This window comes from Melospiza melodia, chromosome 21 (genome assembly GCF_035770615.1).
Source record: "Melospiza melodia melodia isolate bMelMel2 chromosome 21, bMelMel2.pri, whole genome shotgun sequence".
NCBI lineage: Eukaryota > Metazoa > Chordata > Aves > Passeriformes > Passerellidae > Melospiza > Melospiza melodia.
The window spans coordinates 11,807,430-11,825,530 of record NC_086214.1 but is presented as its reverse complement, the minus strand read 5'-3'; the positions used below and the strand labels follow the sequence as shown (position 1 = coordinate 11,825,530).

At 40.5% G+C, this 18,101-nt stretch overlaps 1 protein-coding gene across 2 annotated transcripts; it reads right to left on the bottom strand.

Annotated features, from left to right (window-relative positions):
* Positions 1 to 1,767: 1,767 nt before the first annotated feature.
* GDPD1 (glycerophosphodiester phosphodiesterase domain containing 1) lies at positions 1,768 to 17,984 on the bottom strand. Of its 2 annotated transcripts, XM_063173623.1 has the most exons (11): positions 17,760 to 17,984; positions 13,533 to 13,575; positions 10,018 to 10,153; positions 9,369 to 9,414; positions 8,714 to 8,832; positions 7,746 to 7,835; positions 6,868 to 7,001; positions 6,324 to 6,383; positions 5,547 to 5,598; positions 4,876 to 5,034; positions 1,768 to 2,474 (listed from the first exon to the last, which is right to left on the bottom strand). In XM_063173623.1, the coding sequence occupies exons 1-10, from the start codon at positions 17,893 to 17,895 to the stop codon at positions 4,912 to 4,914; spliced, it is 939 nt and encodes a 312-aa protein (XP_063029693.1). In that variant the 5' UTR covers positions 17,896 to 17,984; the 3' UTR covers positions 1,768 to 2,474; positions 4,876 to 4,911. The 2 variants fall into 2 exon arrangements, with proteins under 2 accessions (XP_063029693.1, XP_063029692.1); XM_063173622.1 differs by having other exon boundaries at positions 1,768 to 5,034; positions 17,760 to 17,982.
* Positions 17,985 to 18,101: the final 117 nt, after the last annotated feature.

Genomic DNA, 18,101 nt, shown 5'->3' with positions numbered 1-18,101 from the left:
CCCGGTTATTGCCCACCCTAATTCATCAACTCTGCACTGGGAGTTTCAGGGGGAAAACAATATTAAAAAAAAAAAAAAAAAAAAAAAAAAAAAAAAAAAAAAATTTTTATCTTATCTATAAATAGATAAAAATATATTTATATATTATAGAAATATATATATTTCTATATATATAGAATATATAATATATAATATATGTTTCTATATATATATATAGAATATATATAGAAACATATATTATATATTTATATATATAATATATATATTATATATAATATATATATTATATATATTATATATAATATATATATTATATATAATATATATATTATATATATAATATATATTATATATAATATATATTATATATTATTATATATAAAGAATATATATTATATATAAAATATATAGAATATATTTTATGTATTTATATATTATATACAATATTATATATTATATATTATATATTATATATATAAATATATAAAAATATATTTATATATTATAGAAACTATATAAGTTTTTATATATTATATATTTTATAGATATAAAATATATAAAACATAAATATATTTATATCTAATTATTATATATAAGTATAATATATATTATACAAATATACTTTTATATAAAAAACATAAATGTATACTAAAATCTATACTAATGATAATATATTCTATATGATATATAAAATTTATAGATAAAATTATATAAAATATATAATATATAAAATTTATAGATAAAATTTTATATATTATTATATGCATTTATATATTATATAAATAATATATAAGTAGATATTTTATATTATTTACTTATAATATTCTATTGTTTATTATTATTATATTTTCAATACATATTATGAGTATATTATATTCAGATACTATAACTATATTGATATAGTAAATATAAGTATATATTTAATTGTAATTATATATCATATTATATAAGTAATTATATATAATATTATGATATATAATGTAATTATATCTCATAATAAGATATATAATATGTAATTATATCGAATATTATAATAAGATATATTATACTATAGTATATTATACTATATTATACTATATTATATATTATATATTATATATTATATATTATATATTATATATTATATATTATATATTATATATTATATATTATATATTATATATTATATATTATATATTATATATTATATATTATATTTCCTGAAAATTACTCAGAATAATCAGCACCTCAAGCCTTCCTGCTTTGGACAAATAAATTGTCAAGTTTTTCTGAATATTTTGTTTGAGCTGCAAATTTATGGCAAGTGACAGCACCTGAAGTGATCACAAATAAATATTTTCCTTGTTAAAGACTCTGTCATGTCCCCCAGTTTCCTGTTCTGGTTTAGCAAACATTTAGGAAGTGTTTTAAGAAATCAAACAGCGCCCAGAGCCATCTGGAGAATCCTCTCACAGTGCTGGAAAAATCCTTTGGAAGTTACTGAATATTGTAACACACAAACCCCCAGCTCACCTCTCTCACCTAAATATGAACTCTCAAGGCTTCAAAATTACACTTGACCTTAAAACCTAATATTTCATGTAATTTAATGGCAATCCAAAATGTTTCCTCTAGGATTAGAGGAAATTTTATCCTGCTGATGATCAGAAAGGACAGAGACCTGCTGCAAGTGGAATTCCTGAGAACACCAACTCAAACCAAGGACACTGTAAACACAAAACTCTCAGAAATTAGGTTTTTAGGGAAAGAAGTCACACCTAACAAGCATTCAGTTTTAGACCTTTTATGAGCAAAGATGTTTTAATGTGCCACATTTCAAAAGCATCAAGTCCTTCTTGACATGAAAAGAGAAATCACTGCATAGCTTTGGAGCTAGAGAGGTCCACGAGAGTTTCTGCAAATTAAAAGTGCATGAAATCCATGCAGTCATCCTTCATACATAAACAGGGTGGAGAACACAGTGTTAAAAGAATATTTAGAGTTAAAAGTACCTGAAAAGAATCTCACCTCAGAGAGAGATGAACTGAACATCCTCCTGGACAGTTGTGCAAGTTCTCAACAAAAGCTTTTCTGTACAAGTGGTTTAAAAAAAAATAAAAAATCACACAGCAATTCTGGAATATTCCAAACAAGATTGGAAAGAACAAATCTTCGTTTTTTAGAGTTCCCCCAAGTCCAGGGTGTTTGTCACAAACAGTTATCACAGCCTAGGCCCTGTGCACTGGGGCTGGGAGTCACCCATGGGACATTTTCTGTCCCATGAGATCAGAGCTGAGCTCTTGTGTAAATCCCAGAGGTGAAGGAATAAATCCAGCTCTGGATTTATTTCCAGCTTTATTTATTTCCATCTTTTCCAGCTCTGGAGCCTTTCCCTCCCAACCCAATTCCAGATATTGAGCAGCAGATTTGTCCAAGAGAGGTCAGTGTGTAATCAGCACAGTCAGGAGCTCCATCACATGTAGAACACTGGTGGTCTGACAAAAATAGGGTTGGGAAATGTGTTGAGAATTTAAAAAGGCAGAAATTTCCATCTCTACTACTAAATAGAGAATTAAAATGTTAAAATTAAATATAAAACACTAATTTCAGTGCCTGTGTTTTATCATTCAATGTAGAATAATGGAAAATTGATTATTTATTGAGTGTTGAGGGAAACTTGACACAAAGTAAGTCAGAGATCAAAACTGGCATTTTAGAACTTAGCTCCTCCTAACTGAAACAAATCAGTTTTAATGTGGTTTTGATATAATTTTCTAAAACCATAATTATATCTGCATCTTAATATTGGTGCCTGTGTTACAAATTCAACAGCAATAAAATTGAATTTAAAAAACCCACATTGCATAAAAACTTATCTGGAGCTACAAACTGCTAATAAAACCAGATTGGGACAGAAAGGTGGAATTTTTTTTAATTTTCTGAGCTGCATGTGGAACATTTTCTATAACCATTCTGTGGCTTCTAAAAAGCAGGCAGAGCTGTGACTTGACTGATTATTAGCACTTATGTGAGCAGACAGAGCTGGTCTGAGAGGGAAACAGAAAGCTTTAGTAGTTAATAAATAATTTCATCCTTTTCCCCCCATGAACAGTTAGGAAGTTCCATTTTCCTCTCTTCCATTCAATAAGCAACAAGGCTGATTAAATTAGGAGGAAATTGAATCTGCAGTCATCCTCAGCAGGCAGATATTCCAAAGGACAACATTAACTCATCTGCCCCCATCAGCACATGTTCACTTGAATCCTAAATGCTGCAGGTTTTTTCCATTTCATCCAGACATATTCCTCAGAAAGGAGCTGTGGTGCAGAAACAAAGCCTCTCCCTGCAGATGGGTTTGGCATCCTCACAACCTCCTGACAGGCAGTGGAACAGCAAAGATGCTCCACAATTACAAATATGGCACAGCAGCCAGGGGGTGCAACAAGAGCCTCCCAAATCTGAGCTACCAAGGGGGAAAAAATTACTTAAAAATCAGTTTTTAGCACAGTGGCTTGCTCCTTGCTGTAAAAACACATCTGATTACCGTGTTTATTATTAAATCTATTATTTTCACATGAAATCCCCTCAAGAAACAGACACTGCTGGACCCAAACTCTTGTTTAGAGAGAGCATCTGATGATGCAGTGCCTGAGCTCTGGACATTGGGGGTCATGAAACCACAAAATCAAAGCCCTGAAGGCCCAGCCATGCCATGAGCACCCCAAGGGCACTGCAGGCTCCAGCCTGGCTGACACTGGGGTAACTCCTGCTCACAACAGCATGGAAGCTTCCAGAAATACCTTCCTGCCTAACTGGGCTTTCCTGGCTGTTGCCAGTTGTTCCCACATCCGTGCACATAAACATGATGGATACTGAATGGATTTTTGTGGAGAGAAAAGACTAAATCTATACACATTAGATTGACACTTCCTCCCTTTATAAATACACAAAAATCTGGGTGAATTCATTTAATAGGAACATTTTCATTTGTCCCTGAATCTCCTGACCAAATTTAAAATCTTCTTTGGTCCCTCACCCTAAAACACAACTTCCTGTTCATCAAGAACCACAAATGTGCAGAAGATTTTTAGGACATGGTGGAAAGGCTATTTCAAAGTGAGTGGAATCTGTACCAAGTGCAATTTTCCATCCTGGAAATCCAGCCCCTGCCATGAGAGGCAGCCAGAGGCAGGGGCAAAGCTGGACCCTGCACTGGAACTTGGTGTCAAACCCAGATCCTGATTTAAATCCTGGACCAACAGGTCACAGTGTTGCCATCACCTCAGAGAGGCTCCAAATCCAGTTCCAACTCAAGTTCAACATTATTGTCAGTGAGAATAATGGAATAAATCTGCACTGAGTTAATTCTGGCTAAAAGTGACCACCTTCACTGAGTGCACTTCACTACCTGGCCAGCCACAGAGTCTGCTTTGCTGTTTCTCCTGTGCCTGTTTTTCTTTATTTTATCTTTTTTTTTTTTTTTTTTTTTCTTTAGAAGGTACCTTAAATCTAAAAGCAACACAAGAAATGCAAACACACAGGCTACACTTTCAGAAATTCTTCAGTTTCTGCTCACTAGAATATAACTGGAATAACTGACATGTCTGGACAGCTGCTTAGGAACAATTGTGACAGGTAAAATTATGCTTATTATCTACAGGAACCTTATCAGGCAACTCTCTTCCTAATCATCATTTGTGAAGTGTGCTGTTACTAAATGAGCTATTTACAAATGTAAACTATGTCATTAAAGTTTAAAATAAATAGACAACCTTGACATTAGGTAGTGATTTGACAACAAGGAAACAGATCATCAGTTACATCTTTCCAACAGAAATGATCTGTGCATGCTGCCCCCAATTATTTTTGTTTTAGTGAGGAAAATCCTTGGCTCACAATCTGTTCTGGAAGGACTTTCTCAGTTTTCTTCCTTCATGCTGGGTAATTATGTAAGAACTCCTTCAGTTTTGTTGGATAGTCTGTCATCACTCCAGTGGCTCCAAGATCAAATGCTCTCTTGTATTCTTGTTCTTCATTCAGTACCCAAATGTACACCTGGGAAATGGGATACAACAACCAAGTTATTACAGGAAATAATCATTTCTTTTTTAAAAAGTGACTTTTGATCTAAATTGTTTGATCTGAGAGAGATGTTGCTGCATATTTAAAATGAGAAATGATGACACTGATGCTGGACTTTCCCCCTCACCTTCCAAAAGGGACATTTTTTAATGGTGACTCCAATTCCACTACCCCAGACTTTGTACCCTTTTAAAAGTCAGTATTATTTTGTGAAAGTCCCACATCAAATAACCAGTTTTGCAGATTTTATAGGCTCAATTTTTACTTCAAGGGATTAAAATGAAAAAACTTTTTCTTTTTTTTTTTTTTCCCAGGTGTACAAATCTTCCTTTGCAACCAGAAATATAACAGCAGCAGCTTTTGTTCAGGAACTAAACAGCAACTCCTGGTCCCAGAAACACAAAGAACTTGCTGTGGGGAACAGGAACCTCCTTCAAGGCTGGGTCTGTCTGTTTGAATTCTCACTTCAGCTTTCCCCACTGTACCTGGATGCCCCGAGCTGTGAGGTGATCAAACAGTGCCTTCCTCATCAGCAGCCTGAGAAAGGAGAGGGAAATTAATGAACAACTTCAGGTATATTTGGAATTTTCAGTGTCTGTTGATGACCTGCAATGAAGTTCCTATACAGTGTGTAGAGTTTTCCCACAAGAGAAATCCAATCCTAGAAATTGTTCAAATAATTCAAGTATCAAGATTAAATCCAGCAGAGAAATCCTTCACCCTGCAGGGACCTTACACCTTGTCTGGTGACCCACTCTGCTTTCAGGTGAGGTTTTATCCTTCCCACCAAAAGACATGAAAATGTCCTGGAGAAATTAAACTATCAGATGTCAGAGGCAGGAGACACTGCAGTCACTGAAAGGCTGTGCCTAAATCCCCTCTGAAGCACAGATATTCTTAAAATGCAAAGTGTTCCTTGCAAGGCAAACAGTGCCTCTCCTCTGACATTATGAAACAGTCACATCCACAAAATCTGCATTCTGCATCTAATTGCATGTTAATTAGCTGAGCACAATTAAGGACAGGAGCTTAACAGACAATTGGAATAATTCCCACCTTAAAAAGCTCCTGTGTATGGAAAATAAAAGCATAAAGAACACCTACATAAGAATTGAATCTGATTTATCCTGCACTGACAAAAAGCTGGAAGGAACTGAAAATATATAATGCATAGATACAGCAATAGCTAATCTTAGTTGTTTGAGTCAAATGTTTATAAATATAAAAGCAAAATATAAATAAAAATCAGACAAAAATCTTACGTGTCAGCCAGCCAGATAACAAATCTCTGGCTTTTTGACATCTTCTCTGGTTCTTTCAGCCTGTTGAGGAAAAGGAAACCAAAAATTACCAGAGCACAGATTAAAATCTTAGTTGAGATGTTCCAGCAAAAGGAACATAAAGAATTAATCTTACTCAAATTAGAGCAGCAATTTCACTGCTCAAGACAGTGACGTAGAATTGGGTTATACAAGAGAAATGAGCCACATTTAAGAGAAGCAGCAGAGATGAGAATTCTGCAGCATTTTGAGTGAAGAATGAGAAAGATTGTGAAATCTCATTTCCACTCTACTGCTGGCTTGTCTCTTGGCCCTATCAGATAAATTTGTTCTCAAGAAAAGAGGAGAAAAGAGCAAGAATTTATTGTAAGTACAGAACTGCTGGGTATTACTGCGCACAGAATTCTCCCAGCAATATCCAAAAGTGCCTAAACCAGCAGAAAAGGAACCTCAGCCCCAAAAACCAGCTCAGGGAGGCCTCAGGGATCAGCTGCTTTACACTGGGGCAGCAGTGGCTGTAACTCACTTGAGGATGATGGAAGGCATGGGGATCTCAAAGAATTCCTCCTTGAAGGGAACAAAGGGCAGCAGCCCAGTGTAGAACAGGCCAAGGAGCAGGAGGACACGCTGGGCACAGAAGATGGTGGCAATGTCAGAGTTCTGCAGGAGCCACAAAAGAGATTCTCAGTTAGCTTGGTAGATTTTGACTCTGCTGCAATTCAATTTACTCATCAATGCATGGCTGAAGTGCAGCAATCACACCTGAGATGAAGCTGCTTTATGTGAATACATCTAACTGCTGTTCAGGTAGGAAATGGGGTGTTGTCCTGCACTGATAAATTGAAATAATCAACTAGACTGAACTATCAATAAGATAGATTTCACTCAGGTGCATAACTCCCTTGGACTAAGCACGATTGTAATTTAATTCTAAATTGTAAAATTCCTCAGCAGAAGGAGGAGAATGATAGCTGTGAAAGAACAGCTTTGTGCTGATGCAACTCTGTCCACTAGTGGCCACATCCATTATTTTCATGCAAAGAAACAGACAATCAGCAATCCTTGGGAAAATTGCTTTTTATCAGATGAATGATGTGCAAAAGAGGCTTCTAAGAACTCCTGGCATAGAACTGCAATGCCCTATATTTCATAAAACAAGAATAAAACATGACTAAGCTGAATTCCTCAAGTATTTTATGGCAGGGTAGAGGAGTGTTATCTGTGCTTGCCTTATTTTAGCAGAACAATCTGAGCACAGAATTTCTCACCACGAGTAGAAGCCTGGCTTAGCTGGTTAAATCTTGATTTGCAGGGTGTTTTTTTTTGGTTTTTTTTTTTGTTTTTTTTTTTTTTTGTAGGATTTGTGAGCACACAGCACCAAAGCTCAGCTGGACACAGCCTTACCTCCTTGAAACACTTGCACACAATCTCATAATTGACATTGCCCCACACGGTCAGGTGCTCTCTCTTGTAGCGACTCACCAGCTCTGAGACCTGCACACAGAAAGCACAGCTCTCACCTGCAGCCACTGGAATTAAATGCAGAATTATTGAACTGAAACTCTGCTTGCTTTGGAAATCATTGCAGGGAAGAGTTCTTTACTTTTTCACAGAATCACAGAAATTCTAGGTTGGAAGAGACCTTTAAGATCATCGAGTCCAACCCATGTTCTAACACCTCAACTAGATCATGGATGCTTTGATGGGTTCAGGACAACAGATTATAGCTACAAAAAACCCTAAAGAATTCAAGGAAGCTAAATGACAAAATATTATTTTCTGGAAAGATTTCCCTCTGTGCTGAACACATCTACTCAGGTTACTTTCTACTTTCTTACTACCTACACAGGGATTTTCAGGTTAGGGTGGGTTTTTGTTTGGGTTTTGTATTGAGGTGGATCCTCTCCTTTGGTTTAGGGCACCAGGCACACTCAGAGCCCCCTGCCCACCCCACAAATTCACTTTTCAACACCCCCCAGCCCATTTTCTCCTCAACTCACCGAGTAGTTGAGGTCAGAGATGTTCACATCATCACTATCTACACAATAACATCATTTTTATGCTGCTTTGGGGAGCAACAGTCCCTAAGGAGATCCTTCCCATCAGGTACAAACCAAACAAGTCTCCAGCAGTGCTGGAGCTGTTTCTCTTCCAGATGAAGGGTCCTGAAGAGCTTTTACAGAATATCTTGCACAAGATCCCTTCTCTGTCTCCTCTATTACCTCACACAGGGAGCAGGACCCAACATGTGAAGAGTGAAGCAGTCCAAGAGCACAGATCTGGCTATCACAGACTGCCAGAACTCCAAAAAAACCCCTGGAATATCAGCAGCACTGCCCTGTCTCACTGCCAGCTCAGCAGGGCCCATGTACCTTTCTGATCAGCACATCATTGTTCATTTTGATGTCAATGTTGACAGGAGTCTCTGGAAATGCCTCAAACACCTCCTGCAGCAGTGGGATTCTGTTGTCTGTCCCCTCACACTGACTTTCTGGGGAAACAAGAAATTTCTCACTGCTGTGGCCACTTTGAACAAATCACAGATAGAAGCAGAAATGGCAGAGCACTCAACACCTTCAAACTTTATACTTTTAATAAAGTTCCAAGGATAATCACATTTTTAAACAAAAAATGACTTCATTCAGCTGTAATTAACTATGACAAGCTCATTTCCATCATGAAAATGCCCTCAGCACGCTGCACATTCAGGTTTTAACTTCATGAAATTCACTCATTATTTAGCAACAGTAGGAGTGCAGGCAACATTAAAATCCTGAAATAGCAAACACAGGCTCAGTTACCACACACCAAATGCAATGAGATTCATGTGAAAAAGACAAAATGAGAACAAAATTTCCTTCTGAACTCATGCCTACAGGAACTACTGCACTGGTTTCTACAGCCAGGGTTATATTTTTATATTTTTCTTTTGAAACTTCTTTTGTCATGATATTGAGAGAAGCAAATGCACTTTTCTAATCCCTTTGTCAAATGGAAAATTGAAACAGCGAGAGACAAACATCTCACCTTTCTGAAAGGTGACATCCAACTTGCAGAGATAGGGTGGAAGTTCCTTAAAAATAAAGAAGAATGGAGCATCAATTCAAATGCAGGGATATAATCATGACCCTCCTCCCAAAAGACCAAAAAAATCATAATTCACAAGCCACTTTCTCCTCATCCAAAAATCTGGTTTAGTAGCACCACTTTCAGTATTAATTGAACTGTTTGGCATTCTTAGATTTGTGTCACCTGTAATGGAACCAAGCAAAACTTTCCCAGATGTCTGAGAATTCTGGAAATTCCACTGAGAATTCTGAAAATTTCACTGCTGAGGCAGAGGGGATTCACCTCCCAGTTTTCCCACTAGAAATCTGGTGACAGCAGGAAGAGCTTTTGTCACTCTGCCATTGGTGTGACAAACCATCCCAGCTGCAGAGCCACTGACCCAGGCTGATCCTGAGGAGTGAATCCCCTGTGGATGTGCCAGGTGTGATCTCCTGCCTGCTCAGGGAGTTTAGGGAGGGTGGTTTAGTTTAGGATGGGTTTTTGTTTGGGTTTTTTATCGAGGTGGATCCTCCCCTTTGGTTTTGGGCACCAGGCACACTCAGAGCCCCCTGCCCACCCCACAAATTCACTTTTCAACACCCCCCAGCCCATTTCCTCCTCAGCTCACCGAGTATTTGAGGTCAGAGATGTTGACATCAACTCCTGTTGATCTCTTCAGGTTCTCATCATGGGACACAACCACTTGCTCATCCTTTGTCAGGTGACAATCCAGCTCCAGCATGTCTGTCCCCAGATTAACAGCACTGCAAGGAAAGGCTGCCCTGAGCCACTCAGGTGCTTTGTGCAGCTCCAAACCCAAAACATTCCACAAACCAACCCACTGGAAGGGCCTTGGATGCTTTAGTGGTGCAAGGAATCCTCTCAATGCTGCTGCAAAGCAAGGAGCAAACAGGAATCCTCACAATCTCTGCTGCAGCTGATGCAAGAATAAACAACATCTCTGGAAGCACAGATGGGAATTTTGGCTCTGTGTCCCAGAGGATTTGGGAAGCTCACCTGAGGATTGCAGCCTGCCAGCCCAGGATTGAGAAACCTGCTCCTAAAGATTGGGTCAGGATTTGGAGTGGGGTGTTAAGGAGCAGCAGCACATCTGCCCACTGCAGGAAGTGAGGTTGTGAAAAAAGAAATTGAATTTGTGATGAGAAACCACAAATGACAGGGGTGTGAAACCTGTTTTTTGTTTATTTTTTTACATTAATCAGGAAGGGATGGATCAGGAAATTAGCAGTGGGACTTTCAGGCTTTTGGCTGTTTTATTGGGTAGCAAAACAACCTGAAACTATTGTTTTAATGAAAAAATTTTAATTTAAATGAAAAAGGAAAGAAACCACTAAACATCCAGTCACAGTTTTCAAAGCAAAATAACTATTCCTGGTCCAAGCCACTGCTTTGAAAAGCTCTAATCCAATCCCAAATGCACTCCATGGTAGTTTGGTTCATAGGAGGAGCAAGGAAAGCAGAAAATAATAATGATATTGATGGAAATAAGAACAGGAAACCTCACACCAGAACAAAAAAAAAAAAAAAAAAAAAAAAGCTGCAATGAGCAGTGAATTGCTCATTTGACCAGAACAGAGGTGTCATTCCAGCAGGCAGATAAAAGTCTGAACCCTTCCTTCAAAACCTTTTTATCCCCCTCTGAGCAAACCCACAGCACCTGTGAGCTGTGCCCACCTGGGACCCAAAGCTCTGGAAATTCAGTCACAGCCTTTTCCTTCTGGGCTTTACTGGCTGCTGAACACAGCCCATGGACATCCACTAATGTGGTAACAAACCAAAAAAATAAATCAGAACACACTCCCCAAAGTGGTTAAAACAATTTCTGGTCCAGCTGGGATAATGATCAAGGAGGGCTGTCAAATTAAAGCCAATTTGTGAACTGTTTGCCAGTGCTGCTAATTAAGAATTAGGAGAGGAACAAAATCCTGTTACATATGGAGGAATCACAGGCTGTACTGGGTGATTTTTTCCTCCTGAGGGAAAGCAACTCCAAATCTGCTGCAGGAGATTTGCCAGATCTGTAGCTGTTCCCATGTTTTATCATTGCACCAGCAGATTTTATTAGCAATATTTCTTGCTTAAGAATCAGGGCTGATGCTGCATGGCAAGGGGAGAACAACAACTTTCCTTGTGAACAGATTTGAGGCTTTGCCAGGCCCTTACAAGCAGCTCAGTGCTCAATGAGCTTCCTCAAGTGCTGAGCTGGCCCAGCTGGAATCAGTTTGTTCTGTCAAACCCACACTGCTCCAGAGAAGGCTCCAGATTCACAACAGCATTGTGGATTCAGATCCAACTGCTCCAGAACTCAAGCTGTGAGGTAGGCTTGCATTTGTAAATTAGGATGAGAGTGCTCCTGCTTAAAATCTGTTGTTTTATAATCTAAACCCAGCACAGAAGCATTTAAATATGGTAGAACAAGATTATAACCCTCCCCCCATCTATTATACATTTTACCCTGTAAAACAAAACTAAAAAAAAAAAAGATTGTCTTTGGTACAAAAAGCTTCTCATTTCCTTCCAGAATATTTGTAAATTAAACAGTATAGAAACTGAAATTGCCAATAAATGTCTCCTCCCCCCATACAAACATTCTCCTCTGGATTCAACTACAGCAACAGGCAAATATTCCTGCTTGTGCAAACCTGCAGGAACAGCTCCTGCAGACACACCCTGTCTGGCTTCACACAGAATCTGATGGATTATGATTGATCAGCTCCTATCAGCTCTTTGAGCCAATCCTGACCATTTTTCACCAGCCAAATCACTGATTTTCTACCCCTTTTGCTGCTTTACTTGTGAAGATGGGAATGAGCAAAGGGGATGGACAAAGCCTTGACCCCTTCCCAAAAGGAGCCAGAAAATTTCTACTCCTAACAGGAGGAAATTGCTTCCTGCAGAGCTACCCTGGCTCTCCTTGATGAACTTTGCTACTGGCAACTGCTGTGGGTTCAAAATCTGCATTTGTCCCACCACAGCTCTAAAATAATTAAAATGGGCAGAAGAGAGTCAGAAAAACTCATCACAAAATGTATTTCCCCCAGCACAGTCCTTTCTCTAAGTATTACTGCTTATTTCTGGGAATAAAATAAAAATAGATTATGGAATAACTTCCATTGCAAGAGCTCTTTGTGTACAGAATGATTATGTATGACATTAAATGAAAATTAAGAAATGGTTAAAAAAAAAAGGAAGAAGCACTTTCAGAAAGTCTGGTAGCAGACTTGAAAAAAGGCAGGCCAGCAGGAAAAAAAAAACCAAACAAAAAGCCACAGAAAACTATGCTGAGCTTCCATGGAGATAGAAAATAGTGCAGGACTTTCTTTTCTTTGCTTGGGAGAGCTGGCACCCCTCAGGCTGCAGGGACACAGCAAACTGATGAGGCTCCTGAGCACAAAGCAAACCAGAAAAACCCCAAACAAAACAAAGAGGAGCCCACAGAATGTGGTCCCTTCTGAGCAGCTGCTGGAGTTTTAGATTTGCTGCTTCTTCAAATGCCTTTGAGAACCTTGTTAAAATTCACTACCTTAAATGTTAAAATTCTCTACTTAAATGTTAAAATTCACTACTTAAATGTTAAAATTCACTACTTAAATGTTAAAATTCACTACTTAAATGTTAAAATTCACTACTTAAATGTTAAAATTCACTACTTAAATGTTAAAATTCACTACTTAAATGTTAAAATTCACTACTTAAATGCTGGAGGCTTTAGAGGCTTTCTGGTCCCAGCCCCATTTTAAACCCTGAGTAAGAGGCTTTCACACATTGCATGAGTGCAGGGAAAACCATCAACAGCAGCATTTTCTGCTTTATAGTGATAAATTAATTAATGGCAGTAATCACCACCAGGCACAGCATTGTTTGCTGGTTTAGCACAGCTCGGGCCTCAGGGGTTGTTTCCATTTGTTACTGAGCACAGACCATAATTTGTGGTATCCCAACTCCTTCTGGTGGAACTGGAGTGGATTTGGCAATCCACAGAGTTATCCAGAGGAGAGCTGATTTCAGAAATGGGACACAGGGACCCCAAAGAACTGAGGAACTCCCACCTCCCTTGGTGGCTTCACTCACTAAAGACACTGAGAACACCTAAATCAGATATTCTCATCCTTCTGTACTCACTGGTGAAAGGCTGCCATTGTGTTCTCCAGGTTCTCTCCAGCACCTGCAGAAACAACAAAAATAAAACTTAAACAAAATCCTTTTCCTCCCCTCAACCCCACTGAAAATAGAATTAAAAACTAGCAGGTTTTAAAATATACATATTTTGAGAAATGAGATGAAATCCTCATGAATCAGAAATCTTTGTTGCCACCAATGTCCTGGACAGACACAACCTTCTCCAAGTAAAAGGATTTTAAAAAAGAACTTCTCTTGGATTTGTGTAACACTTAGAATATTCAAACCAAAGTGTTTGTTTTACCAGAGGTATTTAGTTAGAACAATAAACCCCACAGGCACAGGGAAATTACATGCAAAAATGGAGCTGAGAGTGGTGGGAAGAGTAACAAGAGAAAAAAATAACCAAAAAAGCAATGAATTAAATCACCCAAGGCATTCTAAAGCTGACACTCCCTAAATGTATAACCCAGCTGGGGTGACATAGGTGACAACCTCTTTGTTCAGTGCAAAGAGCACAAATCTGTCAATACAGGTTTGTGCTGCAGGAGAAAGGAGCTCTCACACACAAGGAATCAAACACACATCCATTCAGCTAAGAAATGAAAGGACAAGCAAATTTAATTTTCTCTCAGGCAGGATTAAATTCTGCAAGTCCTAAGCCAGCAATCTCTGCATAAAAATCTTAGAAAATCAGCCTGATTAGGGACTGGAAAAGGTTGTGCCTTTTTCTGAGGTTGTTCCTCAGAAAACAGGCAACATTATAGACTGGCAAACAAAACAACCTCGGGAGGATCCACGTGCTGATGAAGATATCTATGCAAATTTCAGCTGCTCTCTGACAGCAATGAATGACAGACTTTGTAAACAGCAATTATAAGAGCTCCAATTAAGGCCTTGCCTATTAACAAGACCTCACCAGGACATACTTACCTAAACCTGTGCTCAGTTACTTAATTAAAGCAATGCACGAGCACCAATTTAAAATTGTTGTTCTCAGGCAGGCGTACAAAATGGAAGACTTAGAAGCATGATGACAAAAATCTGCAGGGTTTAATGTAAAACAATATGGTGAGCCCACAGCAGCTCCTGTGATCAGACATTCACCATTCTGTGGGATTTAATTGCAGAACTGGGAGTTGGCTGAGGGGGACAAAGGAGAGCAGGAGAACCTCATGGTGCCCATCTGGAGATTGCCTAACAAATGGGAATCCCCTGCACAGGGCCTGGCTGATCAGTTACAAATTAACTGCAATAATTATTGAGGGTTTTAGATAACTTATCAGCTGGGGCAATCCAGCCCATACATCCTGAACGGGGAGGGAAGGGCCAAAACACCTGAGTCAAGTCTTCCATTTGTGAGCAAAGCAAGAGCAGCCTGACATTCCTGGGCAGAAAGTTCCAAAGATAAAAGTTTCAAGTGGCTGATGTGACAAATCACATGGCAGGGAGGTGGTCAAGGGCCAGGGATGGTGACAGGTCAGGGGTGCTGAGTCAAATGCCTGACTTGGAGCATTTCAGGGAAATGAGGAACAAAGTTGAGAGATCAGCTGAAAGAGGAATTCTAAATCAGCAACCACACGCAGAAAGGGGAACTACACGAGTTATTGGATAAAAGTAATTTTTCTCCCAGGAAAGTGAGAAGGCTGGGCTGACCAAAGGGCTTCTGACACTTCCTCAAAGACATTTCCAGCTCCATGGGCCCAGTCCCTGTGAGGAACAGACCTTGCCCAGCCCAAATGGCACAGCCAGACATGAGGAGGGCACCAACTCCCCCTCTGCAAGCACCACCACGGCCAAGAGGGAGCCAACACCCAGCACTGCCTCAAGGAGCTGACCCTCGAGGAGGTTTTGGGGCCAGCAGGTCAAGGGGGGTGATGGTTCCCCTCTGCTCAGCACTGTTGAAACCACACCTGGAGCACCAGGTCCAGTTCTGGGCTCCAAAGCACAAGATTGACCTGGATCTACCAGAGTAAATCCAAGGAGGGGCTGTGAAAATCAGGGATGAGAGGCTGAGGGTGCTGGGATTGTTTTGTCTGGAGAGGATCCTACACATGTAAATACTGGATGGAAGGGAATAAAGACTCGGCCAAACTCTTCTTGGTGGTGCTCAGGGAAAGGACAAGAGGAATGAGAACAGGTTTAAATACAGGAAATTCAGTTTATAAATGTAAGAAAACCTCCCTTGTTTTGTTGCAAGAGTAGCCAAACTTTGGAGAGGTTGTGGAGGCTCCATCCCTGGATGCATTCACAACCTAACTGGACCAGGTCCTGGTTAACCTGCTCTGATCAGATGCAATCTCCAGAGGTCCCTTCCAATCTGAATTATTCTGTGTAAAAACCATCCTGCTACCCTCTCTGAGAGACCCTGCAACCCAGGGCTGCTGGCATCGACACAGGACTCCAACACAGAATATCAGGAGTCAATAATTGCTCTCAGAAATGACCATTTATAAAATTATGCAGACATGAAGAAATAATTCAGGCATGATTCTACAAAGTGAGGTGACAAAATGCTTGAATGAAAAAGCAAGATAAATCAAGACTTAAAAGCTTGACTGCACAAGGTTTGATCCCAGAGAGGAAAAAGCCAAACAAGTTAAGCTAATTGGAGTAATGCAACAGGAAACCTGACACTGAGTCTGAAGCTACAGCGTGACTAAAGCCGGGAACTCGAGTCCCGCAGGAATTTATGTTGCAGGGTAAACACCGAGGACAGCAAAGCACGAGGGATCTTCAGCCTCAGATGGGCAAAAAGCTGCGGCAACATCCAGGGCTGCCCTCCTGCCTCGGGTGGATTTCACAGGAACGGTTCTCAGGCTGTGGACTTGGAGTGCCTGAGGAATAATCCTGCCTTAAGCGAGGCTTTCCTGCAGCTCCGATGGAGCTTAGAGCGACCGGCCCCAGCCCTCGCATTCCAGGCTCGGGGCTGCGGATCTTGACTGAGGTGCTTGCAAAGGAGCGAGAACAGAGGATTAAGGGATCATTCCAAGTTCCAACAAAGTCGCCTGCGAGCTTTTAACAGCTTACAAATAAACCAAACCAAACTAGGAAACCCCTAAAATTGAGAGTCTTTTCTTTTCGCTGAAGGAAAAATATAACTACCAAGTAACAGATAATACAGATAGTCCACACAAAGAGCTACATTTTAAGGTATACTTAAAGCTATAGTTACAAAGAATCTTAAACTGCCAAATGAAGTAAATGAAAGCAGCGCCAGGAATAAAATCATTACGAGATCAGCTCCAATTTTTATATTATGATAATTCAAGACAAGCATTTGTTAAGGACCACTGGCTAAAACTGTGATCAACCCCTGCATAAACTGGCACTAAGTTTGATGTTGAAAACTGTTTAAACTCAGCACCAGACACCTCTGACACAAAATATCAAAAAATATTTACTAGCAAACTAGCTATTTTCAAAAATTAGGTGAGGCAGCGTGGAAGAGCACAGAACTGATCTCTACACAACAGGAAGACACACCTTGCTGCATTTCCCCCTCCCAACGCTTTGGAATAGGTGGGAGAAACTTAAAAGCCTATTTTAGACAGAATCAACGTGCCTGACTTTCAAATGCAAGAGGGTTTTACCAGGGCACTGAGCCATTCACTGTCTGCCTGCAACACCGAGGGTAACAAGAACAGAGTCACAGCAAATTCTGCTTCCCCTGAAAGCAGCAAGCAAAGAAAACAGGAGGGCAGAGGCAAGAAAATTGCTCTCTTGTACCTGACCTAAGCAACAGCCAGACGCCCATCTGGCTGGGGAGAGAAATACCAGGATACAGAATCGTCAGAAAGGAAAAAAAAAAAAAAAAAAAAAAGAAAGATGTGTTTGAGAGGGAAAACATCACGCCTCACAAAAAAAAAAAAAAAAAAAAAAAAAAAAAAAAAAAAGGAAAAAATAGGAAAAAAAGCTGATTTTCGACTGGCGCGGTTGGACTTCGGAGATTAATTCCGCGTGCTGAAGCGAGGCACTGGTCAGCAGGTGGCACCTAAAATTAGGCTGAGGGAGGAAGGTTTAAAGGGAGCCCCTGCAAGGCACGGACACCGCGCAGCCCCTCACGAGCCTCCCGCGCCCGGGGGCCCGAGCAGAGCCCCGGGGTCGTGAGGGAGCAGCGCCCGCGGGCCCGGAGCGCCCAGAGCCGGGCTGGGACCGTCCCTCAGGAGCGACAGAGGGCAGAGAGGCTCCCGCATCCCCTCCCCTCCATCCCCGCAGCCCCTCACTCACCGCCGCGGTGCGAGATGTGCCGGCAGCGAAAGCGCTGCCGCTTGGGCCGGTGGAGCAGCCCCGGGCACTTGAGGAGAAGCGCGGAGGTGAGGACGTATCCACCCAGCGTGGAGAGCACGTAGAGCGTGGCCGACATCCTGCACCTGTCACCGGCCGCCCCGGCCCGTCCTGCCGCGCTCCGTGTCCGTGTCCCAGCCCGCGGGCGGCTCGCAGCGAGGCGGAGCCGCTGCGGGACGCGGAGGCTCCGAGGCAGCGGCGGCGGCTCTGAGGGAGCGCAGCCTCTGCGCCCGCGCAGCCGCCCCGGCACCGCCAGGAGCGCAGCGCGCAGGCGCGGCGGCCCCG